The following is a 27,928-nucleotide window of genomic DNA, read 5'->3' as shown; positions in this document are numbered from 1 at the left end:
AAGATCATGTTCCATGAAGAAATTTTGTAAATTTCCCACCGTAAATGTATCAAAACTTAATTTTTGATTAGTAATATGCATTTTTAAGGACTTAATTTGGACAACTGTTTTATATGTGTTGGTAAAGACTTAACGTGAATTTCTGAATTCTTTCGAAGATGAATTTAAACAATCGAAGAAGCCACCATGACAATACTTGTATGTCTGTAGTCCATAACAAACTACCAGCAGCCAGAAGCAGCACTTAAGTTTATTAGGTTTCCAATCCTCTTATGATGAGACCCGTTGACCGGTCTTGATTGGAAGCCTCGGTATCCGGATATGAGCGTCACTAAATCAGCATCAAGCGCAACACGCAGCTGCTTTGGGAAATGGCCGGACTATCCAAACTGTCCGACAGATTTCGATGCGAGTGAGATGATCCTCATATAAAATGCGTACAGTAGCCTGCACTTCACCGGCCATGTAACTTCTAGTGTTGTGAAATCATTATGCAAGAGAACAAACCGGACTGCTTGTACCAGCGGTATCCCAAGGACATAATGACTTCGGCTGTTCCCCGATCGGGATTTGTTGTCTTTTGCGTGGTAAATCCAGTTTTATTCCTCTACATACGTGACATTTATACTGAGAGACTTAAGCGGCACGTGCTTAGCAAGTTGAACACTACAGACTGTTTAAACTTGATTGCTGTTTCTGTGCAAACTTGTTCAACTGCTTTGGAACACCAAAAATAGCCCCGTTTGTTAATAATTAGCTTACAAGCTATTTAATATCAGTAAGTATTTTTTTTTTTAAAAAAGGAAGAGCCAGGATGTGAACTATTACTATTTAAATGCAATTCCAGCTTCTGAACTAAATAGCCTTGTTTCTCAAAGAGCTGAACAAGCACACTGCATTCTTGTGACAAATACAATGTTTTCAGGTCTTCGCAGGATAATCCCGCAACTGTTCTTTTTACATCGAGCACAAAAATGCACGTTTAAGTCCCTCTGTGGTTCTGAAAGATGCGGTTGTGCATTCAGCAGTAATTCTTACTCTAGATCAGCTGCTGAGTGTCTGGCAGTACTTAAAGGTAAAGTTCACTCAAAAATTCTGTCAGCCTCAATTTGTTCCAAACGCGTATGGGTTTCTTTCTGATTTTGAACAAATAAGATATTTTTAATAATGTTGGTAACCAAACAGTTGATGGTAGCCATAGACTTCCATAGTATGGAGAAGAAGAAAAAAGAAGCTGCAAATCAATGGCTACCATCAACTGTGATCTGTCTCTTTAATGACTGAGGTTGAGGATTGTTTCCTCACTTGCAAAGTCACTTATGTCTGGTACAGGTTTCTTAAATCACTCACCAAGTTTATATTCATAGCATTTTCTTATTCAGGTCTATATTTTGGTTAAGCATTTATTCTGAAAAAGACGTTTACATGATCAACAGATATATGCATTGTCATATTTTTTTTTTTTTTTTTTTTTTTTTTTTTTTTTTTACCTTTATTTAACCAGGAAAGTCCCATTGAGGTTAAAAACCTCTTTTTCAAGGGAGTCCTGGCCAAGAGGCAGCAAAAACACAGTAAATTACATTTATGAAAGTTATACAATACAAATAATTAAAAACATTTACAATTTAAACAGGTCATTTCTGGTTCTCTCAATCTGGACTTAAAAGCATTTAAGGAAATAAGTTCAGATAATTTCAAGTCTTTTTGCAATAAGTTCCATACAGAAGGAGCTGAGTAGACAAAAGCCCTTTTTCCCAGTTCTGTACGGGCAAATGGAACAATGAGCAGCAAGTGATCATTTGATCGCAATGAATAAGAACTAACACTTCTCCATGTTATTAAACTACAGATGTAGGATGGCAAAAGACCAAGCATGGCCTTATAGATAAAAGTATGCCAGTGCCCTGATCTCCTGTTGGACAACGATGGCCATCCCACTCTGGAATATAATTCACAATGATGGGTCAAGTTTTTACAATTCGTAATAAATCTCAGAGATGCATGATAAACAGTGTCAATCTTATACAGACATTGTGCTGAAGCGGTCCTATACACCAGGTCTCCATAATCTAAGACAGATAAAAATGTTGCAGTGACTAGCTGCTTTTTTGCTTTAAAAGAAAAACAAAATTTATTTCGAAAGAAAAAGGACAGTTTAAGCTTGAGTTTCTTCACAAGGTTGTCTATATGAGGCTTAAAAGTGAGAGCATCATCAAGCCAGATACCAAGGTACCTATAAGAATGAACCACCTCTAAGACACTTCCAGTCAAAGTGAACACAGGAGGAGGAGCTTGAGAAACCTTCTTAGTATTTCTAAACAGCATCCGTTTGGTCTTATCAGCATTGAGAACCAGTTTAAGCTGCATAAGCGTACGTTGAACCACATCAAAAGCTTTCTGCAAAGATTCAACCGCTTTAGCTGGGGACGATCCAAAACAATAAATAATCGTGTCATCAGCATAGAAATGCATATTAGCATCCGACACATTGTGGCCAAGTTCATTTATATACATAATAAACAAGAGAGGTCCTAATATTGAGCCTTGTGGCACTCCCTTGTGGACCTTCACTAATGCAGAACATAGACTATCACATTTAATGCACTGAGTCCTGTCACTCAGATAATTCATGAACCAGGAAACTACACAATCAGACAATCCCAGACAAAGAAGCCTTTGCTTTAAAAACAGCATGGTCCACTGTGTCAAAAGCTTTCGACAGATCAAGAAAAAGTGATGCACAGAATTGCTTTCTATCAAGAGCGACAAGTATGTCATTAATTACTTTTGTAACAGCAGTGATGGTACTGTGCTTTTTCCTGAAGCCTGACTGCAGTTTAGAAAGGAGTTCATTTGAGGATAAAAAAAACTCTTTTATTTGGTCTGAAACAAGGGATTCTAAAATTTTTTGACAAAAACACACAAATTAGATATAGGCCGATAGTTAGTTAAAACTGCTGGATCACCTCCTTTAAACAAGGGAGTAACAAAAGCTGACTTCCAAACTGATGGTATTTCATTGTTTTGAATTGACAGATTAAAAAGAATTGTAAGGGGCCCTGCAACAAAATCAGCCGCCTTTTTCAAAAAGTAAGGCTCTATTAAATCTGGTCCAGGAGGTTTTCTGTGATCTAACGCTTTAAGAGCTCCATGCACCTGCTGCACAGTAAAAGAAACAAAATTAAAAGGCTCTCCAGAAAACACTGAGGAGTATGTGCATGGAGTGACAGCGACTACTTCTGTCGACTCAGACAGAGAACCAACTGATACAAAATGCTCATTAAAGCAATTTAAGACATCAACTCTGTCGTAGACTGGGAGATAGTTTTTTTAAGACAAATTTTGGGAGGGCTTCATTACTTTTATTCACAGAAAGAGACTTGATGACTTTCCAAAATTTCTGTGGATTATTGAGGTTTTCACTTGTGACTGATAAATAATATTCTGATTTAGCCTTTTTGATAAGAGAGGTACATTTATTTCTTAGTTGTCTGAAAATGGACCAGTCAGTGGCAGAATCACCATTTCTAGCTTTAGCCCATGCCACATTTCGCTGATGGATAATGTCTGACAACTCTGGAGAAAACCAAGGGTTTTCCCGTCCCTTCACTCTGTGCTTTGTCCAAGGAGCATGTTTATTTACAATTTTCTCAAAATTCTCCTTAAAAAGTGTCCAGGCAAGCTCAACGTCAGGCAACAGGCCTAGCTGTCCCCAGTTAATCAAAGATAGATCATGATGATAGGCTTGTTCATTAAAATTTTTCAAATTCCTCTTTCTAATAACTTGCGATTTACATTTGGGTATTTTACTGCCTCTCGAAGTAGCAATAACACAATGATCACTCAGATCATTACAAAAGACACCCATGGATAAAAATTTATGTGGGACATTTGTTAAAATCAAATCGATTAAAGTAGATTTATCTGGATTTTTGAGATTAGGCCTTGTAGGTACATTTACCAACTGGCTAAGACTGACAGAATCACAGAAAAATTTAAATTCATCAGAAACAACATTTAGCCAGTCCCAATTCAAGTCCCCGGCCAGTAAAAGTTCCCTATAGTTTAATCTGGACAAAAGAAGCTTTAAAGATGATAAAGCCTCCCTGGAGGCCGATGGAGGTCTATAACACCCCACAACAGTTATTGAAAGGGACTTAAATATTTCAACATTTAAGGCCAAAAACTCCATTTGCTTACAGAGAGACTCAGACAGAACAACTGATGCACCAAATCTTGACTTAACATAGATAGCTACGCCACCACCTTTCTTCGGCCTGTCACTGCGAAAAACATTATACCCATGCACATTTATATCTTCATTATTAATTGATTTTGTCAACCATGTTTCCGAAATTATCACTATGTCTGCATCTGTAGATTCAATCCAAATTCTAACCATGTCCATTTTGGGTAGTAAACTGCGAACTAGGGCTGCACGATTAATCGCATGCATTTGTCATGCGTGTCTCATCAGTAAAGCCGGTTCCGTGATTAGCGGTAAATGTCTGTCACCTGTTTTCAAACGGGAGCGGCAGTTAATACACAGAGCCATAGTTCACTGACAAGCTACGCAATATCGTGTTCATAATCGAATGCGATTAATCTCAATTATGAACAGAATATTGCGTAGCTTGTCAGTGAACTATGGCTCTGTGTATTAACTGCCGCTCCCGTTTGAAAACAGGTGACAGACATTTACCGCTAATCACGGAACCGGCTTTACTGATGAGACACGCATGACAAATGCATGCGATTAATCGTGCAGCCCTACTGCGAACATTAAGATGAACAATTTTAAGTCCAGGCATTGATGTAAATTCAGCAGGGGTCAAGACACATTGCAAACAGGGGCCAGGATTGGGCTGCACATTTCCAGATAAAAGTAGGAGTAGTGTAATAATCAATCTGCATTTCACAGTATATTTTGAAGCTGGCCTATCATATGCTGAAACCAGGCAATGCCTGTCATTAATTGAGAAAGACAAATTATACAAAGCAAAAAATTTTTGCAGTTTAGGCAAATCCCAATACAGATCTATCCAGAAGTCCAGGTTCCAACAAAAGTGTAATGGTTCCTGGTGCACGTCAATACTGGTTTTTGTGCCACTATAGTAGGTATCCTGTATGCCCACCATATTATTAAAACAACTCATCCTAGGATCAGTGCCCGGTTTCAAGTTCCAAGTGACCAACAGAGATAAGAAAATTAAGAAAAATGCCATCGTCATTAATTTACTAATAGTAAAGTTGACTAATAACAGTACCAGTTTATCTTGTAGAGTATGGCCCAGCTTCCACAATGATGTTGCAGGCTTAGGCTTGTTAACCCAAGCTCCAGGAGAATGTAGCAGGCCAGGCCCGTTAGCCTAGCCTCCAGGATGATGGGTGAGACTCAGGCTGGTTTGCCCAAGCTCCAGGAGAATGAAGCAGGCCAGGCCCGCTAGCCTAGCTCCAGGAATATGTAGCAGGCTCAGGCTGGTTAGCCCAAGCTCCAAGAGAATGTAGCAGGCTCAGGCTGGTTTGCCCAAGCTCCAGGAGAATGAAGCAGGCCAGGCCCGCTAGCCTAGCTCCAGGAGTATGTAGCAGGCTCAGGCTGGTTAGCCCTAGCTCCAGGAGAATGTAGCAGGCTCAGGCTGGTTAGCCCTAGGCTCCAAGAGAATGTAGCAGGCTCTGGCTGGTTAGCCCAAGCTCCAAGAAGATGTAGCAGGCTCAATGCTGGTTAGCCCAAGCTCCAAGAGGATGTAGCAGGCTCAGGCTGGTTAGCCCAAGCTCCAAGGGGATATACCAGGCTCAGGCTGGTTAGCCCAAGCTCCAGGAAGATGTAGCAGACTCAGGCTGGTTAGCCCAAGCTCCAGGAGAATATAGCAGGCTCAAGCCCGTTTGCCTAGCTCTGTTTAGCCTGGGCTAATAGGATCAGTTGGATCAGGCTCAAGTTAGCAAAGTTAGCTCAGAGCAGAGGGATAGTGTCATTTTTAAACTCATAGTAGTCCACAATCTTCTTAAAAGTTCAAGATGAAATTTCCATATAGATGACTTGTACAACTTAAAAACTACAACTTAAAAGGAATAAATACTATGAAATCCATTTAAACTAAATCAAACAATATATACACACAGAGCAAACCTCACACATCTCACAACATGGGTCATATGCTAGAAATTGTCTTTATTTACCTTCCATCTTCTGATGAAAGTACCAAAAATGATCACTCCTGCCAATTATTAGGCTGTATTTTAGTAAAACTGGACAGTAATTTAATTTGTACATTATTTATCAATGGTGTCCATAATTTTTAATGTTTGTTTTAACCTTCACCAAAAAAAAAAAAAAAAAAAAAAACTGTCATTTACATACCCTGATGTAATTTAAACCCTGTACCAATGTCATTCGTCTGTAGAACACAAACACAGATATTTTGATCTTCCAAATATCATTGTGTTCCACAGAAGAAAGTTAGTCATGCAGGTCTGAGGTAAGACTGAAATGGCATAAACGATGACTGAATTTCCATTTTGGGGAAAACTATCCATATAACTTCAGTAAGAAAGAAAAAATAAAGTTTTAGTATCTTCCACACAAATTTTTCTTTAAAGGGGTCATATGATGCAATTAAAAATTTTCAGTGTTACAAGCTCTTGGTGTATAAAGAAGATCTGTAAAGTTGCAAAGACTAAAGTCTCAAATCCAAAGAGAGATTCTTTATAAAAGTTAAAAGATTTTTATAATGCCCCACAAAATGTTCACGCAAAGAAAGAAGGCGTAACTTTTATTCGGAGGATGAGGACTTTTTCCTGGGAGTGTAGCCTTAAATGCCGGTGTCTGTTTCTATGAAGTGGGGCAGTTCCAACTTTGCAAGGACAGTCTGGCGCTTCTGACTCACAGCCTGTAAGTACGTTTTCATATGTAAAGGATTTGCCACTGATGATTCAAACGCTTGAAAAGTTTTGTATCGTATAGACTATAGAGTAGCGCTTTTTGTTTGTCGTTTCTTCGATCACATATGCAGACATGGTTTTATGTTCACGCAGCGCGATACACAACACAATGCATAAAAAGACAGTATAAGTCATTATAATCAGTAATTATGTCCACAATGGATGCAACAAATGCCTCGTTTGTAATGGGTTTTATTGGTTTTGTCTCGTCGCACCGGGACACACAGTATCACAGTATGGTAAGGGGCGTAATATTTCGGTGACACGCTTAAGGCATTCGGCCAATCACAACGCACTGGATAGCTGGCCAATCAACGTACACCTCGCTTTTCAGAACAATGAGCTTTGTAAAAATCAACGTGTTTCAGAAGAAGGGGCATAGAGGAGTAACAATAATGTACATTATGTGGAAAATAATGTGTTTTTTGAACCTTATAGCGTATGAGCAGTTCATTCATTCATTGGTTCTGAATTAATGAATCATGGCTCGTTGAATCTAAAACAATGCACATTCCTTGGCTAAAACCCAAAGCTTTTAGCCCCTGAACTCATGCAGGTAAATCAAACTCTCTGCAAGCTGAATGGCCGGCCTGGTGCCAGCATGGCTGGGTTTAAATTCCTGACCAGATCGTAAAACTTTATTACCCCAACTGAGAGAAACAGAAAAAGCCCAGCTCGCTAGGAATTCTTGTAAGGAAAAAGGAAAGTAAATATATTCTAAATGTATTGACGGTATTTCCTTTTTGTGCTTAGATGTCTTCCATATCAAATTGGAGTATCTACAATTTTATTGTGTTAATCAAACTTTAAATGTGTGTAATTCTGCATATGAATGTAACTTTATGTTTCTCCTACCTTTACCTGTCATTTTTGGTATCTGTTTAACCGTCTTGCTTTGACCGAACCACTCATACATAGGAAATTACAGTAAAATGTATTATTCTGGAATTACCATCTTGCTGGAATATAATTGCTGAATTCTGACAACACCATAACTCACTCGAGTGGGTGTCTCCCCAGAGACAAAGGAACTTTTTTTCCCGCTTCAGATTGTGGACGTTCATTGGTTGTTCGCGCAAACAGAGGCGTGAACCCAGTCGCTCCATAAGAGACTGACACAGAACTTTCTCGTTGCACTTTCTTTTGTTTCGGCACTTCGTCGAGAGAACGTCTGTCGCGATGGCTCCTTAGGGAGCTTTCATCTCCGTTTTTCTTTTCTTTTCTTTCTTTACTAAGTTTTATTCTTATATTCGCCTCTCCCTACACGAGGGAGACGAACTTTGAATTATTTCTTTGGTAACTCCACGTTCGTTGAACCTTTGAAACTTCGCGCGAGTCTGCTCGCCCAGGAAGACACGAGAGAACACGCCCAGCTCTTAGCAGGCACAAAGATACCCACATGCAAGTATTATTTTCTATAGAGATTTAAATGCTGCTTAAGGTTGTCTATTCCCTTTTCAAGGTGATCTGATTCCTTGTTGTCTTTCAAAAAGGTTACTGTATGTGGTTTTGCCATACTGCGCGATCATTCTGCATGATCTCTCTCTCACCTTCTCTCGCTCACCCTTTCACTCACTCACTGTCTCTCTCTCTCTCTCTCTCTCTCTCATTTTGTTATTCGTTTTGTATTGTATTTGTTTTTACTGTTTGTATTGTTAAACGCATATTTACTCTGTGTGAATCGTAGTTTGATGTATTATTAGTTCAATTATTAAAAGCCAATATATTCATGATTGCTTCTGTCTAAAATGCTCACATTACGAAGTCAATGAAATGTTTGATCTTAGCTACAAAGCTTATTTGTTACTTTCCAGTAACCTAAATTTTATAAGGACGGGAGAATGGTTTCATGGCTAGAAACTATTTTTTCCTGGAATTATAAGAAGTGATAACTTTATTGAAGTTGATAAGTTAATCTTACGGCCGTTTGCTGGACAAACCACTGTATGATTTGCATTAATTCCCAGTAAAAGATATCACGTTAATTGATATGAAGAATGGAATATTGACATATTAATGAGTAAATTACAGTGCCTTGTAATGAGTTATTGATATATACAATTGACCTATTTTTCATCTTCAATAATTTTAATGTAACTGTTATGCGAGATATATATCAATCATATTCCTGATTAATTATTAAAATTCCCTATATATCATTTGAGCTAACGTTAACGTACTACCCAGTGCGGCTACATTATTTTGGTGGAGGAACTCGGGCATTTCAAACTTCGTTTTATGAGCAATTCAGTTTCAATCTGTTTATATGGTTATTAATAATTTCTGCACGCGCGCTATGAAATTATGAGATTGTGAGATAAGTCGCAAGACGCGAACTCACTCCTAACTGACTGAGGCAAAAAGCTGATCAGTCAGCACATTAACAGTTTCTAGAAATACAAGTACACTGCAGTATAATGTTAAAATGTCCTGTTAAGAGAAGATCAAGATCTCTCTGCAGTGAGAACATTTTAATATTAGTAACCCGCCTATTAAAGACGAAGAAATCTCTTTTTTTAGGACGAGACGTAAATCTGATCAGAGCGACGTTCCTTTGATTCAGTAATTAAAAGACCTTGTAATTACATATCGTTATTGAATTCGTGGTTAACCACAGTGATATTCAAAAATAAACGATAAAACTCCTGGTCGAAAAATTGGCTTAGCTACCCAATTTTAAACCTAAAACATTTAAATCATAAGTGCTATTTTGATAAATGTATATGGGAGTGCAACAGACGGACCATTCCTGTTGTTCACATTTGCGTGTTTTGCAGCGAAGAAATCCTGCCTCACGCTCTTGTGCAGTATAGCACCTTAAAGGTACAAACCTTTGTCTGTTGGAGAATCAGCGCTGACAAACGCTCAGATTCTAAATCACACTGAACTAGGGTGTAATTCCGCTAACTAAACACCAGAGGGCGTCCTTTAAGGGTTTAGTAGTCTCAAATTACGCCCTGCCTTCTGACTTCAGTCTGCATGAGTGCAATTACGCCATCTCGTGGCCGTTTCAGATAATGCTATTTTTTTTTTCTCCTGTGGTTGTTGAATTAGCCCGTCTAAATTCTCAATAATTATTTGCATTTACAGCTTTGCTCGTGCGAATATTATTTTATGTTAGACAAATTTTCCTGCCTTTGACTGTTCACACTTACTTTGAGTTTGGTTCAAACATGATTTGAATTAAAATTTAATTGTTTAATAGTGTAAATTAAGTGTCTCAGGTTAATCACTGATTGACCCACTTAGAAGGAAGTGAGCCATCTAGTGGCCGTCTCCTGTTAAGTCGGTTCATAGCTTTCAGCTCTCTTCTTGCTTATTTTAAATTTCAGTTTAAACCAGTTTTGAATTTTTAAATTTGAGTTAAGTTTTCTGTTTACCAGGTGAAGCACAGAGAGGGAGTTTCATCCCCTTGTGGTGAAAACCAGCTACTGCGGCCTTCTCCTATGTTTCATCCTGTCTATTTCTATTTTGATTTTGATTCTTTTTCTTCTCTCTTTTGGGTTAGGTTATTTTGATAATTACCATCACTATCATAATTCCCTTTTTGTTTTATCATTATTAGGTAAAGCTGTTACCTCTCATTTCTACATATATATTTACTCAATTGATTTTAAACAAACAAGCCTTAATTCTCTTTAAGTTTCCCTTGTTCATCCTTTGTGTATTTGATTGTAGAACTCCCTTGGTGATTGGACAGTCATCTCAGGTTTCCAGTGAGCAAGGTTGCCCGACCAGCGTTACCGAAATGTGATAAAAACCCATCCACTTATTATAAGCCACAGAATATTAGATATTCCCCCGGATATATTTTAAGTGTTTGGCCCATCTCTTCTCCAAGCCACACCATCTTCCTAGGTTTCCTACCCCGATAGCCCCACTCACCTGTTGGCCCTATCGTAAAACCTAGCAGTAGGCTTAGGCCTCCTTATTCTCCCTAACACATATCGTGTTACTACTGTTTTATCTCATTTCAAGTGTTTTGTTTCACTTTGATCTTTTCTGTCCTTTGTTCTGTTGTGATTTGTTTCTTTCATTTCACAGAAAGACAGTAACCTATGAGAGCCACCAAGGAAGCTAAACAGTAGAATGACAACCAGCAGCCGGTGTCATCACGTGACCCGCTAGGCTACTGCCTGTCAAATCTCCATTTCAGGTCTTTCGTTGACCCAAGTTAATTGGCTCCGCGAACTGTCTGACTGTTTGCATCAGTTAGCCCCAAAATTCTCATAAACGGCATAGCCCGTATGAGTATAGCTCGTTAACCGTAGAACGAACTTGCATTGGTCTCTTTGTATGTATGTATGCTGTGTTTCTCTCACCTACAGTGAGCCAGGATGTTCCGTTCATCCAGTCCAGCAGTCCACGGGGGCAACCTCTCGACATGGTTGAAAGCAGTGACGACCCCCTTCCTGCCCAAGGACGCCAGTAACCTGCAGCACCTAAACCCAAGAGCAACTGGACACCGAGCCAGATGAACTGATGGCACACGATACAACCCAAAGCTACAACTACAAAGAGCTCGCTAGGATCCTCGGAAGCCTAGTTCACATTCTCGTCACCCAGGCACGGCTCAGCGAATGGAGCAACATCGACCTGGAACAGCAAGCAGCAACAACACTTATGCTTCAAGCGGAGGAGGCCTGGAAGGACCAGGCCCGAACCCAGAGTCGCCTTGATCAGCTCCTCCTCGAGACCCAGAACCAGCGCGAGAAAGAGGACACCACAGATCCAGAGCTACAGAAAGAAGTAGAAAGACTTCAAAATGCCCTGCAAGATCTTCGCCTCGACACAGACCAAAGAGGACAGTTGGAGAGAGAAGCCCAAAAGGAACTCAACGAAAAACTCCAGCAATGTGACACTCTCCTAGAGAGAGCAAAGACTGAACTGAAAGAAAGAGACTCTAAAGCCAGGGCCTGCGAAAAACACTTGCAAGCGGCCCGAGCTAAAATCGACAAGCTTACTCTGCAGAGAGACGAGCTCCAAGATGAACTTGACACTGTTCACGCTGAACTGAAACATTCTTACAGATTACAGAGTGGCTGGAACAGAGAAACACACACCATAGAGTTTCTCCCGGCCCGCCACTCCAACCCTTTCAGCCAAGAACCCAGAGCTGAAAAGGGGGGCGTAAGCCCATGGCTCAAGACATCACCAGCCAGCTTCCAAGAACACCTGTCAGCAATAGAGGGGGAAGAGCCCTTCCAGAGAACGCATGCCACTAAACCCTGCACAGCTCCCCGAGAACTTGACAAGCTAGCCAGAAACATCCCTACGTTCAATCCAGATCCTGCAGGAGGTCATGACTTTCACGCTTATTTACAAGACATTGACTTTCACTTACAAACTGTCGCCAACGTGACAGCTTTGGACAAATTGTACCGGTTAAGAATCACGTCCCGCCGTGATGTGCATAGGATTCTGGATCGTCAACCAGAGACTGTCAAAGTGGACTACCAGCAACTGAGAAAATCTTTGATTCTTGAATTCTCTGATCCAGACTCAGACCACGGGCTCCTTAACGCTATGGACCTCAAACAGGGCCGACTTGAAAACCCACAGACTTTCTACAGTCAACTACGGAAAGCCTACTTCGGAGCACGCAACGAACCAGGTATGGAACAGAATGTCAACTTTAAAACTCTGTTTCCTCCGAAACCTACATGCCAGTTGGAGTTTTCATCTCGGAGTCTCAGCGTGTCCGTGTAGCATGTCTACACAAGAGTTACGGGACTTAGCCCACAAAGCTTACACCAAGCAAAAGCTTATTTCTGAAAAGACTGTGAAAAACCCCACAATCTACTCTGTCTCTGAGCACTGCTCGGAGTTGACCCTAGAGGGCGCCCCACAACACCACAGTCACATACCTTTTTACAGAGAGTCAAGACCGCTCCAAGCCAGCAGAGGGCCACACAATCGTGGTGGTGCTCGTCCAAAGCACCAGAGCAAACGCTATGAAAGATTCTGGGACCGGCGACCCAAAAGGAGCCGATCCCCACCGTCCAGGACACAAAGCCCCGACAGCCGGCAGTGGAACCACTCTCGACACGACACTGGTAAGCTCAATCCTGAGCACACATCAGAAAAACACAGGGCAGCCACGTCTAAGACAGCAGAGATCCTGAGGGTGCTGAAAGAGCTTCTTTACATGAAAACTCGCAAGGAAGACAAGAAAGATGAACCAGACATCTTATGTCTAAGCATAAGAACTGAAACCAACACCCTGTCTAACTGCCATCTGACTGAGCCAAGCACCCCGAACACTGCTCGTCATCCACAGACCACAGAGCTAACTGTCACATCACAAGGTGACAGCATCACCCAAGCTCCACAGCTGACAGCTGCACACCCTGAATGAGACAGCACAGTTCCTCACACCAGGTACCACAATCCCAAGGTACCAGAAAATGCTGTTTTGGCTACCTGCCTCCGCAGCGAGCTACACGAGACCGGTCCTAACCACCCATTGATCGTCACACCTGCCCCGATGACAACATTCCTGGGCAACCTTGTCGAAAAGGGGGTGGGCCGAAAACTCCACCTGAACATCACGTTAGGAAAAGGAGTGCGCATGGAAGCCCTGATCAACACAGGATCAGACCTTACAGTGATCTCATCTCAACTTTTTCAAAAGACTCCAATTTGAAGCTAAGAGACAAGATCGAACTCTTACACCTCAAACTTGTGAACTGAATGTACAGTCATACAGCCAGAATGACATCCAGTTTGACAAGGTAGCTTCCATTCACCTGACGATTGGTCCTATGAGTCTAGTACATCCTGTGTACATTTCACCAATGGACACTTACCCACTCCTCATCAGCAAAGACCTGCTAGATCGCTTTGAACCTTTACTGGACTTCAAACAGCTAAAAGTCTAGGCTCAAGTGCGAGAAACTCTTCCCCTCCAGCCACACAGGTCGCCGGTGACAGACTGTCAGGTCACAGAGGTCACGGGAACTCCCACCAGAAGCAGACTGCCAGGTCACAGAGGTCACGGGAACTCCCACAGAGCCAGACTGCCAGGTCACAGAGCTCACGGGAACCCCAGCAGCCAGCCATGGGTACACAGCCTCAACAACAAACCAAGGCTCAAATTCGCTCCTCTGCACCTTAGTCAACGAACAGGGAATGGTGGTACCAGCTTACACCAAAGGGGTCGCTGTTCGGCTCAACATGCGATGTGGTCAAACCTTAAACCACACGCTGGGTTTCTTCCAACCCTCACCTGAATGTGTGGAACTTGGACTCACACTTGAAGCCACACCCCTCACTGAAGTGTCATCTCATATAGTTTACATCCTGTGCAACAACTGGACGGTAACTGACATCAACATTCCCAAAGCCTACCGGCTGGGATGGCTAGTGAGCAATGACTTTCATGACTTTGAACGTGTACGACCTGTCATAGGGCCCATTCCACCTGCACTGATACCCGAAAAGAGTACAGACAACACATTGTTCACTGCACCCTTCAAATTCATCACCATCACATCTGTCATGTCAGTGACCAAAGACCAGGTGTGCAGAACGGAGCTGACCGAGGACCAACACCTCGAAGTATACACAGTCTCCCACCAGAGCGTCGGTGAGACTGATGAACCTGCTACACCTCTTAATACCAAACCGACTGATGACACACCGATGGAGGAGCCTTACCCAGGTTTTGAATCTCCAGTGCAGCGAATTCTACAAGACGCTAATGCACTTCAGAGCGATACAGCTCATCAAGGACTCAGACAATTTCTTTATGAATTTAAAGAATCCTGTGCCAAAGACTCTTTAGACTGTGGTCTTACCAACCTCCACATGGTGCACATCCCTACGCACCCTGATGCTCCTCCCACTTTTGTCAAACAGTACAAGATTCCCATCGCCTCACACGAACCAGGGCAGGAGATCATCGAATCTATGCTTGAGAAAGGTGTCATCCGTCCACGCAACAGCACCTACTCAGCCCCCATCTGGCCCGTCCTCAAACCTAACGGCGAATGGCGACCCACCATTGACTACAGGAAATTGAATCATCAGGTGCCGCTGTCACAACGGCCCATGACCCAGCTAGAACAAGAAATACCCCGAATCAGAGGAGCCACAATCTTCTCTACACTTGACGTGGCCTCTGGATTCTGGACCATTCTGGTGCACCCGGAAAACCAACACAAGCTGGCATTCACATTTGGCAACCGACAGTTCACCTTCAACAGGTGCCCGTTCAGCTACGCCAACTCACCAGCTGAATTCAACATCTTTCTGAACAAAGCATGTACAGACTCTAACTATGCCAGACTCAGTTTTGTGTGCCATCTTCCGAGCTGGAAACAGAATGTTTTCAAAACTGCAAACAACAAGCCAGTCAAACACCAACACCTGTTCCAGGAACGTGATAACATCACAAAAACACACAATGTGACTGTGTACTGGAAGAAGGTAAAAGGACACTCGAAGCTACCAGGTCTCGACAAGGACTTAAATGTTCAAACTGACACCCTCGCCAAAACTGGCACACTAAACAACAGGCTGTGGTCACTCCCAACCCACCCACCCACTTTCAAGGTTAAATTGATTACACACAGCATAAGAACTTTACAAACTAGACTGCCTACCTCAGAGCCGCTTACGCTGGCTCCGCTGTTTACAAATACCAACATAGCAGACGAGCAGGTTTCTGACAACTCCATAAAGACTTTGCTTAACCACCTCTCAAACCCCTCCATCCACCCTTGCACGCTGTCTACACTCACTGACAACCAGTGCCTCAGACCACTGCATGAAACAAAGCACATGCTGCGTGCACAGAACAACACTGTGGGTTGTGCACCGTCTGACATCACAATGCCAAGGCTTGTAATGCCACGGCGCAAAAGGGGGATAATGCCAATGTATTTCCATGACGTATCATGTGCTGCACAACGCAGCACCAGAGCCACGGACGAGACACTGAAGCAAGCGTCATGCCAACAGCAAGATGTGGCAAAACATGGGCCAAGGCGAGCTAAACCCAGTCGCTGCCCACGAAGTAAAGAGACTGCCCTGTCCAACCAAAGACAACCCTCGCTTGTTTCTTCCTCCCCTTTTTGTCTCTCTCTCCCTGTTGTCTGTACCAGGATGCTGCTGTGGTTCGCCATGCTGTGCTGTCAGCCAACCAGAGGACGGCTGCCACCGAGAGAACAACTGAGACTCCTGACCACCGACTACAGACCACACTACCCCAGCACTGTAGCCCAATACAGCTGGGCAGGTGCCCGATGGACAGAGAACTCCCTCACTCACGCTGAGGCCGATGTCAAACACGTGTTCAGCCAACGTGAGAAAATGACTGTTACACAAGTGGAGTTAGTTGGACACAACCACCACTCCAAACGGTTCCTGGGAGCTTTGCTCGGAGCCGCCGCTGCCGCCAGAACTCTGTTTAACATTGGTATGTCCAGTGTCAATGCAGCTAACCAGGCTGTGAACTCCATGAAACCGCTGCTTACTGCCTTCCAGAATTACTTTGCCAAGACTCAGCTGGTTACAGCGCTAACGACAGACATGCTGTGGGAGGTTAACTGCTCCAATGACAGCCTAACCACGGGTAGAATCCCACCATACATGATACCCTTAAGCCTTGTGCTAACTGTGCTGGCTTCAGCCACCCTACAAATACACCTGGCCTACTCTCTGGGTAGCGCCATCCTACGGCACGCCAATCCCGAGCAGAGGGAAGTGGATGTGCTCCTGAACCAACCCATCAGTGAGTCAAGCCAAGTCTACAGACTTAAAGACATTGTCAATGTCAGGTTTTGGAAAAGCAACACCCACACCAAGACACACATTCCAGATGTGGTGTCCTACCACGACAGCGACACACAGCTGTACCTGGCCCCAAACCTGCACATGTGTACTTTGACCAAAGACATTCATTATCTCTGCCTTAGCAAACCCTTCCTCAGAAACAACACTGAAGGAATCTGCGGGCTGCAAACCCTGGTCAGCGACACACACTGCCCTGCCGAATCCAAGCCTCGTACACAAGCCACAGAGACGCAAGCAGAGATTGTAGGTGACATATGGCTCGTCAACACTCCCGTGCGTACAGCTACTCTCACTTACGACCAGCATGACACAACCAGCCGTGTCAACGTGCCCAACCCGAATAGGGGGATTCAAGTACCGAAAGGTGCCACGCCCTACCTTCACGACCTGGCCTTATACCATTTTCCAAGTGAAGAGTACCAGACAGCACTGGAACTCCCATCCTTCAAGAATTACAACTTCACCTTAGATCCAGAACTGGAACTCTGGATTGAGGAAAGGGGGTCCCGAAACATTGACATTGCTCCCGTCGACACAGCCCTCCAAGCACTGTCTCGACGGCACGTTCTGAACCCGTCATCTGCGGTCCGAGACTGGACCACTCCCGACATTGCACTGTGCATCTCTACAGGTCTCAGACAGAATCCCCGGAAAGGGGGTGCCAAGTCCGAGACCACGCCGAACCTCATCAAGCTGAATCCTCAGCTCCAGGAACCACCTGCCATTATGATCCACCTGCTACACAACCATCATGATTCACATGTCATCTGCCCATCGTGATGATTGCCGTCCGATGATGTCCACACAGGGACTTCATCCGACGAAAAGGGGGACTGTAGCGTATGAGCAGTTCATTCATTCATTGGTTTCTGAATTAATGAATCATGGCTCGTTGAATCTAAAACAATGCACATTCCTTGGCTAAAACCCAAAGCTTTTAGCCCCTGAACTCATGCAGGTAAATCAAACTCTCTGCAAGCTGAATGGCCGGCCTGGTGCCAGCATGGCTGGGTTTAAATTCCTGACCAGATCGTAAAACTTTATTACCCCAACTGAGAGAAACAGAAAAAGCCCAGCTCGCTAGGAATTCTTGTAAGGAAAAAGGAAAGTAAATATATCCTAAATGTATTGACGGTATTTCCTTTTTGTGTTTAGATATCTTCCATATCAAATTGGAGTATCTACAATTTTATTGTGTTAATCAAACTTTAAATGTGTGTAATTCTGCATATGAATGTAACTTTATGTTTCTCCTACCTTTACCTGTCATTTTTGGTATCTGTTTAACCGTCTTGCTTTGACCAAACCACTCATACATAGGAAATTACAGTAAAATGTATTATTCTGGAATTACCATCTTGCTGTAATATAATTGCTGAATTCTGACAACACCATAACTCACTCGAGTGGGTGTCTCCCCAGAGACAAAGGAACTTTTTCCCGCTTCAGATCGTGGACGTTCATTGGTTGTTCGCGCAAACAGAGGCGTGAACCCAGTCGCTCCATAAGAGACTGACACAGAACTTTCTCGTTGCACTTTCTTTTGTTTCGGCACTTCGTCGAGAGAACGTCTGTCGCGATGGCTCCTTAGGGAGCTTTCATCTCCGTTTTTCTTTTCTTTTCTTTACTAAGTTTTATTCTTATATTCGCCTCTCCCTACACGAGGGAGACGAACTTTGAATTATTTCTTTGGTAACTCCACGCACGATAAAACACTCAAAATCAGAAAGAGACCACACGCAAGTATCATTCACTATAGAACACGCCCAGCTCTTATCAGGCACAAAGATACCCACATGCAAGTATCATTCTCTATAGAGATTTAAATGCTGCTTAAAGTTTGTCTATTACCTTTTCAAGGTGATTTGATTCGTTGTTGTCTTTCAAAAAGGTTACTGTATGTGATTTTGCCATACTGCGCGATCATTCTGCATGATCTCTCTCTCACCTTCTCTCGCTCACCCTTTCACTCACTCACTCTCTCTCTCTCTCTCTCTCATTTTGTTATTCGTTTTGTATTGTATTTGTTTTTACTGTTTGTATTGTTATACGCATATTTACTCTGTGTGAATCGTAGTTTGATGTATTATTAGTTCAATTATTAAAAGCCAATATATTCATGATTGCTTCTGTCTAAAATGCTCACATTACGAAGTCAATGAAATGTTTGATCTTAGCTACAAAGCTTATTTGTTACTTTCCAGTAACCTAAATTTTATAAGGACGGGAGAATGGTTTTCATGGCCAGAAACTATTTTTCCTGGAATTATAAGAAGTGATAACTTTATTGAAGTTGATAAGTTAATCTTACGGCCGTTTGCTGGACAAACCACTGTATGATTTGCATTAATTCCCAGTAAAAGATATCACGTTAATTGATATGAAGAATGGAATATTGACATATTAATGAGTAAATTACAGTGCCTTGTAATGAGTTATTGATATATACAATTGACCTATTTTTCATCTTCAATAATTTTAATGTAACTGTTACGCGAGATATATATATTAATCATATTCCTGATTAATTATTAAAATTCCCTATATATCATTTGAGCTAACGTTAACGTACTACCCAGTGCGGCTACAACCTTAAACCACATAAACACATTGCATTACATCAAATACACAACATAATGTTCTTTTTAGCAACCTCATATGACCCCTTTAAATTACTATCCAAAAATGACTAAAAGCAGTATAGTATTGGCAGATGCATCTCCAGTATTTACATCAGTTTATTCCAGTTACACTAATTACAGGTATTCAGGAAAATAATATTAGAGTACATTCATACCCTGTTGCATTTTATTTATCTTCACTTGGAAAATATCCTGAAAAGATACATTCATTCTATAAATAGATATTTTAGTGCATCATTCTTAGCTGTATTAATGTTCTCTGTTTTGTCCCCCTATTTGTGTTTGTTTATGTGTAGATTTTAGTCATGATTTGTGCCCTGTACCCTGTGTTGAAGACACTGTCTGTTCAGATTCACTCTGCTGTCACAGGAAGCTATGTGGCCGGATATCACTCTGTGCTGCTTGTCAACTGTCCCACAGAACAAACCGCTAGAGACATTGGCAGGTATTGTACATGCATACAGTGATACACACAGTCACACTAGGAAATAAATATAGAAGATTAGAAATAAGAAAAAGCTTCATTGTAGCTAATAATTGACATACTTTGCCTTCAGGCAACAGATGACAAGGGTGTGTAATGTTTACAGCTTGCATGTGACAGTCAGTGACATAGTACAAAAATGGTATTCTGTTACATGTAAATATTAGCTTATTTTGAGCTGAAGTTGATTTACATTGGCAAAAATCCCCCAGGACATAACTTGAGAACGCTAACCTATTAATTCTTTTCGCCTGACAAAGTTAACCTTTTTTTTTTTTCTATCTAGCGATCAACTGGATTTTTTTATCATAATCATAAAAAAAATGCATTAACAAACAAAGGTTTGACAAAGGAGGCGTCTCTTCTTTTATTGGATGCCTGAATGTATAAGACAAATCTTGTGCACAAAATACCCACTTGCTTGTTCTTTAAAGAGGTCATGAACTGCGAAATCAAAATTCCCTTGATCTTTTGATATGCAAGAGGTAATTGTGCTATAAAAACATTCTGTGAGTTTCGGAACTCCACACCACAAATGTGAGTAACTGATAATTTAACTCATAATTTGATATGTACTCAGTATGCATTTTTAACACAAAAACAGCAGTGCCCATCTGTGAAGGATAGTAGGTTGACAAACATACACAACTGTTAGCCAATCATAGCAGTGGGCATTTACTTCCAAGTCAACAATCCGCCAAACTTACTCAAACAGAGCATTCTGATGAGGGTGGTCAAAAGATTACAGAAAATAGCTTATTACTGCTAAATTATGATGTTTTTTTAATTTTTTTTTTATGTAAAATCGTGATAGCAACGAACAAAGGCAGTACAGTACATGCACTATAATCAAACTAGAGTTTAAAAGAATCACATTTTTTGTGACAATAGGAACAGGATAGAATATATATATATATATATATATATATATATATATATATATATATATATATATATATACTTAAAGAACATTTTGAGACTGCTAAAGAACTGTGTTCAATATAATATAAATGTTTTTTATTTTTTAATGTAATTAGCTCTGTCCTCATTGGCTACATTTACATGCACAATTTTTGGTTCAATCGGACTGAATTAATTCCGATTGATGAATCTGAAAGTGATGTTTACATGAATGCTAAGTAAAGTGATCGGCTTGATGTGCACGTTTATGTCACAGGCTTCAAATCGGAATAGATGCGCAAACTGCTCAAATAGTGAAAGTGACATATAGATAATACAGAGTTTCTCACTGTTTGCACATAATAACCACTCTCCTACACAGTTTCTTTATTAATTCTCCATTCAGCAGAATTAATATTTACCCATTTATGGACAAATATACATATAAACCAATGTGCTGTGCTGCTCGTATTTATCACACACATAAAAAAAAGTCCCTCCCCACGTCCGAAACGGGTTGCCTGTGGATGAGTATCCAAAACAAGGTTGACCTGCTCCACTTCACATTTGCCGAGTGAAATGAGAGTTTTATAATGACAGGACATGCATTTATACAATACTTTATTCAAAGGGAAGAGCTGCTCGTTCCGTGCGTCATACGTCATTACGTTATTTCTGTGTCATTGCGCATGTGCAGTTCTTTCAGTTTCGTGGTTCAATCCGATCGAGTGTTTACATGCACTCTCAATCATGTTAGAAGAGGAATAAACCACCCCCTTCAATCCGATCAAAATTTCATTCAGATTGAGCTCAGTCGGATCGCTTAATGTGTTTACATGAAGGCTTTTCAGTCCGATTGAACCGTCAATCCAATTACAAACGGATTATTTGGTTGCATGTAAATGTAGCCATTGAGGACTGGACCTACCGCAGTTCTGTGGGCTACATTTGGTTCACATGTAAAATTGTCAGAACACAAAATTTTGTGAAATGTTGTACATCTTGGCATGTTTAGTGACAAAACTGCACATAGTTGCAGAAATATACCACTGGAATTGAGCAACATACTTAAATAGCTTTCCCATTTTGACAGCTTCCTTTATATTGCCAGCAGCAGGATAAATACAGTCATCTGCATCCAGTTTTTGTGGATGCCATGTGGTTTGTGTCAACAGACAATTAATTGCAATAATAAGACAAATATCAGATGCAAAGTTTCTAAGGCCCCGCTGGTTGTTTTTATAACCAAAATAATACTGTATGTAGTTATAAAATATAGTCCTCTGCAATATTAAATACAGTTCAGCCTTGTTTCTATGGGCACATAAATTACAGCAAACTATTATTATATTTTCTTTAATTACTATACTGTCCATAACATTTCACAATAGTTTTACAGAACTTGCAAAACCTCACCATGGTTTATATCATAGAGCATCTCTACCTGAGCTTCATATTCCCTCTCAGTTGCATTAGGATTCATTTTCCCATTATAATCTTGTTAAAGAGCACTTTACAGTGGTTAAGTGATTAGAGTGCACTCCAGACTAATAAGCTTATCAAAGTGCAGCGGTTCTTGAGGTTCAAAACCACACAAGTGTGAAGGTGCATTTGCTTCTTTCTGATCCAGGAGTAATAATCCATTTCCATACAGTTTGTTTAATAAACCATTAATAGGGAATGTAGGCAAACAATAATGGGATCTTTTGAGAGTGCACTCTTTAGGTCTGGAGTATGGAATGATATCTTGCCACGGTCAGAAGAATCCTGCATACAGTAGGTCTGTTGATTGAGGAAATAGAAAGTGAAGGGAGTATAATAAGCATGGTGTAGAATTAGGCAATGACTGATGCATCAGGAAAGGAAAGAGGCAGCAGGTAAATTTTCATTTGACTAGGCCATGGCAGCACAACTAAGGGATGTAGCCAAACTAAGAAGTGCTACAAGCCAAACAATGAGCTGGAAACAACACACATCAACCATAGTCCACGCAATCTAGTCCAAATTCCTGAGCCAACCACCATACCATCTGTAGACAGTTACTGTATCTTGTTATGGAAAATATAACTAGCTTTTGGTTCAAGGGTATGGAATCTATAAGGGTATGGAAGATATAAGGGTCTCAAGGGTATGGAAGATATAAGCTCAGAATCAGGACTTTTCTCACAGTATGTGTTTATATCAGGCTTTTCTTCTCAGTGATATGGTTGCAAATGCAATACAATTGCGAGTTAACAAAATTTTTTTTCTTACAATTCAAACTTTTATAGCAGTTCTGAACAAAACTCCTAGTCCAAATTGTAAGATATAAGCTCAGAATTTTGATGAAAAAAAAGCCTTTTTTTTTTATTCCCATTTCTTGTGGCAGAAACAAGCTTCCATTCAAGGGTGTGTTTGTGTTTGTATGTAAGTCTGATAGATAACATTCTGAGTGAGGTATCAACGGTAATCACCCTGTCAGTAATGAATTCTTGATACTGATTTTTATTAATGGAATAAAGCAAATGTGTATTGCTGTTAAAACTATATGTTGACCCTAGGCCTAGGGTATTACACTTGCATTCAGATGAGTGCCTTTGATTTGTGGTGCAGTCATATTCAAATACAGAGAAGCTAAATTCTATTTCCCTCTCTGTTAGGAGCATCATGGAGAAAAGGCTGGCAGCATGCGTGAATATATTTCCTCGCACTACCACTATGTAAGACCAGCGAGTTTAACCTTTATGATTAACCATTATGATCTCTGAATCCAAAACACTGCAGCCTGAAGTGTAACTTTAGCAACAACATAAAGATAAAAACATAAAGATAACCTTGTCTGGACTGTAGAACTGGAGTGTTGTGTCAGGTCAGCATGTACAGCAGAAAAACCTTAACTATCTTTTAATTTACTGTAAGATACTATATATATATATATATATATATATATATATATATATATATATATATATATATATAATATATATATATAATATATATATATATATAAGGAAATATAAAATGTTACAGTAAGGATTACGTGCATGTATGCATTTACAAAATATATTTTACCTAAAATATCAATTGTGTATTGATTTCAGGTACTACTGGAAAGGAGAGATACGGGATACTTCAGAAATACTGTTGGTGTGTTAATATATTTAATCAAGCTTAAGCTTTCCCATTCAAATCAAATGTTCTTATTTTTAAAGATGTTTATAATGCTTTAATGAAGTTATAAATTGTCTATATGTCTTATTCTATATAACTGCATGTCTTATTGTGGTTATGCTATGTATACTAAATTAATGATTTATTCAACAGCTTGTGAGGACAAGAACATCTCTGGTGCAGGGACTTGTGACTTATATTAAGTAAGTACATTTCTTATCATGTGCTACATATTCACCCAACATGCACTGTTAATTAATTAATTTATTTATATTTTTCCTATAATTTCCTTAACATCTGTTTTGCTATGTGCATTGCTATGTTATGTGATTTCTAGGGCTGTTGCTAAGGTGTTCTTTAATGCATTGTTAGGGTGTTCTGGGTGGGTGCTTACTGGCCCAAGTCAAAAGTTTCCCAAGTGTCTGATATTCAGGTCTCAGGTTCATTCTCCAGTTTTAGCCTATTGGATTTTGCCTTTTGTCCACCAGGCAAAAACCATTAAAACAAGCACTTAAAAAGTAATAGCATACCTCTTCTCAATAAGCCACATGATTTGGGATATTACATGTATAGTGCATGTGGAGTTATTCACAGCATATGGTGATGCATCACTAATCCAGGGTTCAAAATCAAATTGGCTGTTATATGAAACAAATTAAGTGACTGTTGTATAAGACTTTCACATCTGGTATAATAGTTTCCATGACAACAAAGCATCCCACAAAAAAAAAAAAAGCTAAATACAAGTATTGTCTTTTTAAAAAAAAAATCCTACTGACCCCATACTTTTGAAAGAAAGCTTACATTTCAGAACAGTATAGGTGTTTTATTTACAGTTATTTCTTTTTTTTTTAATTGAAATGTTCAATTACATTAATTTAACTGGGGCTTATTTGTGTATTCCCTCAGAGCTGTGCATCCATATGACATTCCAGAAATCATCAGTTTTCCTATTGATGATGGAAGTCAGCATTACTTGATGTGGATGGAAGATGCCGTCACTGATATTTGACACATCATTCTGCAATACAGTGGAAAAGCTCTCTTGTTGGAAGCTCACTATACAGAAACACTGAGGGATATGGGAACATGAACACAAATTCTCAGGTTAATGGGAACCCTGGCCCACACAATGAATGTCTGTTAATATAAAGATCAGTGCATACATTTACTGGATGGAGGTGTGGAAAGGGATTCTGATGTGTTTTTACCAGTACTATTACATGTATGCATTTAGCAGATGCTTTTATCCAAAGTAACAAATAAAATAATAACAAAACAAAAATATCAAAGAACAAAAAAAATAAAATGTATCCCAGGGTTATTAGACGGCTAGATTTGGAAGCAAGCAAAGCAGAGGAGAAATGCAGAAAATAAAAATATTTATTTTATATTTGAAGCTAAGAATTAGCTGAAAAAAAAACACATGAAAGGCATTTTAAAGGCTTTATCATTTTCAAGATGCCTTTCATACTTTTCATAATTGGATGAGACTGTTATTGTGGTCCATTTCAGTGACCCGAGCATATATATTTATTGACTATTTTCTCATGATTTACTTTATTATGAAGAGTATAATTTAAAGCTAATATGAATTCATTTAAAATATGCTCATTTATACAACTTATTTCTAATGGTTGGTTAAGTGTTAATGTAGGCCTAGTGGTTGAGCAAAATTTGAGTGCTTGTTTTTATTTTATTTTTTTTATTTTTTTTTTTTAATAATGCATTAATTTCAAAATAAATAAATGGAATCTCTTCAAATTTGGCTTCGACAACATCACTTTTCATTATTAAATGTGGTACAAGACATTCATTTTCAAGTTCATTATTTTTTTAATATTGCAATAAAATGTAAATATTGATGTTCCTGACACTGCATAAGAGCAAAAAAACAAACAAACAAACAAAAAATCTAAAAGGTAAGTTACTATGTTTAAAAATCATATTAAGATCAGGAAGGTGTATTCAGGCTTACACACACACCTAAACAAAAACAACAATATAGGGAAATTTAAGTATTTAGATCTGGGAGCAACAATAATAATACATAAACACTTTTTATAAAAATATCACAAAAAAAACAACACAGATATTTATTAGTTGCTACAACAACCCAAAAAAAAATCCTAAAAAATGGATTATAAATATTACAGTTGTCCATACATTAGCACATGGGTGTGATAAATATCAAGATAAAAAGGGGTTTTACTGTAGTTGCTGTAAATGTTATTAAAAATAAATATATCTAAAGATGCTTTCTAAATAGATCAGATTTAATGTCTGGCTTGTGTGTATCTTACAGAACAGACACATCTTTTTATTTTATTTTTTATTTATTTTTTTAACAGAAAATCTACATCTACACAAACTAATATGTTGTCTAGTCAGTTTAGCAATAATGAGCAAATCTGAATCTTTCTGTTCCCTCAAATAATTTAACTATTTCAACTGTTTCAACTAATTCACTGTGTGGAGCTGAATGAGAAATTTGGTTTTGTTGAAAAGGTATATGTCCACACTCGTCTGGCTTTTGAAATGGAGTTTTCCAGAATTGTGAAAACACAATAGAAGTGCAGATGTGAGGAAGTGCTTTTGTGTGTTGGGATTTGCTGAAATCCAGTCATGAGTCATTAATCTGACCACTCATCTAGTAACCTACAATGACATACTGATTTTAAAGTATAGACAGCTTCTTTTTTTAATAACATGTATGCAGTGTTTCATAAATGTAATGTAATTAAATTCAGCACATATTATTCCTGTTTTAAAAGAACTTCATGTCTGTAATATCAAAGATAGATATTGACATTGTTTTTAAAGCTCATTATGTCTGTCTAACATTTTACATTTTAATATATTGCTTGATTGTCAAACCATTTATCAAAGACAACATCCATTACAGTACCTACTGCTCAAACATATGCTGACAGAGATTACAAGGTCACTCCTTTTTTATACATACTTGACTTTACCATCGACATTACCATATTTAAGCACCAGCTAATGTAATTCCATAAAATGTGATGATCTGCTTGTGCAGGAAACAAAAAAGGGGGTTATAATAACACAACTTTAAGTTCAAAGCTCTGCCAGTTATAAATATATTTGCAAGCTCTGCTTTGGGATGGAAGACATTGATTTATTACTTCAGCAGTGTAACACTCCCTGTAAAACTATTCTGCCTTTAAACCCATTTTCTGATTTAACCTTGAAAACCTGTGATGAAATTTAATTTAATGTGATATTTTTATATTTCTAAATGAATTTGAGAAAGGCCATAAAATCATATTTGAAATACATAAATGTTTCTGCAGGCTCTCTTGGTTAAGTTTTAGAATGTGGAAGCAAGAAGAAGCTTTTACCCAGAAGAATAATGTGCAGATTGTTAAAACAGAAGGGAGAATCTAAAAAGACTAATAATGACTGATGACTCCAAATAACAGTCCAAGTGGCAGGCTGAATGCATTTAGAGGCCAGTTTCTTAAAGGCAAATCGGACAGGATGTTCCCAACAGTGCTATTGATGAACAGGGTGTAAATGCAAAAGGACCAGGCACTGTCCATGCCTTCACCATCTGTGTTAAGGACACCACTGATACCTCTAGACAGTAATTCAATAGCAGTGATCAGTTCTTATTCAATGCATTTATTCCCATGCAACAGGAAAATGAAGCATTTAACAGTGTGTGACCATGGATCATGTATAATAACACACCAATGGGGATGAAAGAAATATCCCTCCACAAACTCCAAACATAAAGGTATTTTCAAGGAAAATTATGTAGCGTAGAAACAACAATGAAATGAGAAATTGATTTTTATTGTCAGCGCTCCCACTCATGTGATGCTGGGGCCAACTGCATAAACTGCATAAACATAGCCAATATAAGATTGTGTCTAAAGAACTAGTTTAACTAGCTATTAACTGTGGTAATCTGTCTAACTTTTAATTTTCAAATTAGACCAAGCTACATTTTTATGTAAATGACTTTAAAACATTATAACCAGTCCAA

The 27,928-nt window shown here is 39.6% G+C and overlaps 1 protein-coding gene across 4 annotated transcripts; it reads left to right on the top strand.

Moving 5' to 3' along the window:
* Positions 1-269: 269 nt before the first annotated feature.
* LOC109084766 (protein CutA homolog) lies at positions 270-25,688 on the top strand. Of its 4 annotated transcripts, XM_042724241.1 has the most exons (7): positions 276-587; positions 926-1,075; positions 19,676-19,824; positions 23,403-23,462; positions 23,844-23,889; positions 24,067-24,116; positions 24,823-25,204. In XM_042724241.1, exons 3-7 carry the CDS (start codon positions 19,685-19,687, stop codon positions 24,923-24,925), a joined length of 399 nt encoding a protein of 132 aa, XP_042580175.1. In that variant the 5' UTR covers positions 276-587; positions 926-1,075; positions 19,676-19,684; the 3' UTR covers positions 24,926-25,204. The 4 variants fall into 4 exon arrangements, with proteins under 4 accessions (XP_042580173.1, XP_042580172.1, XP_042580175.1 ...); XM_042724238.1 differs by lacking the exon at positions 926-1,075 and having other exon boundaries at positions 273-587; positions 19,730-19,824; positions 24,823-25,682; XM_042724237.1 differs by lacking the exon at positions 926-1,075.
* Positions 25,689-27,928: the final 2,240 nt, after the last annotated feature.

This window comes from Cyprinus carpio, chromosome B5, assembly GCF_018340385.1.
Source record: "Cyprinus carpio isolate SPL01 chromosome B5, ASM1834038v1, whole genome shotgun sequence".
Classification (NCBI taxonomy): domain Eukaryota; kingdom Metazoa; phylum Chordata; class Actinopteri; order Cypriniformes; family Cyprinidae; genus Cyprinus; species Cyprinus carpio.
The sequence above is the reverse complement of the archived record's forward strand: the minus strand, read 5'-3'. Positions and strand labels throughout refer to the sequence as shown.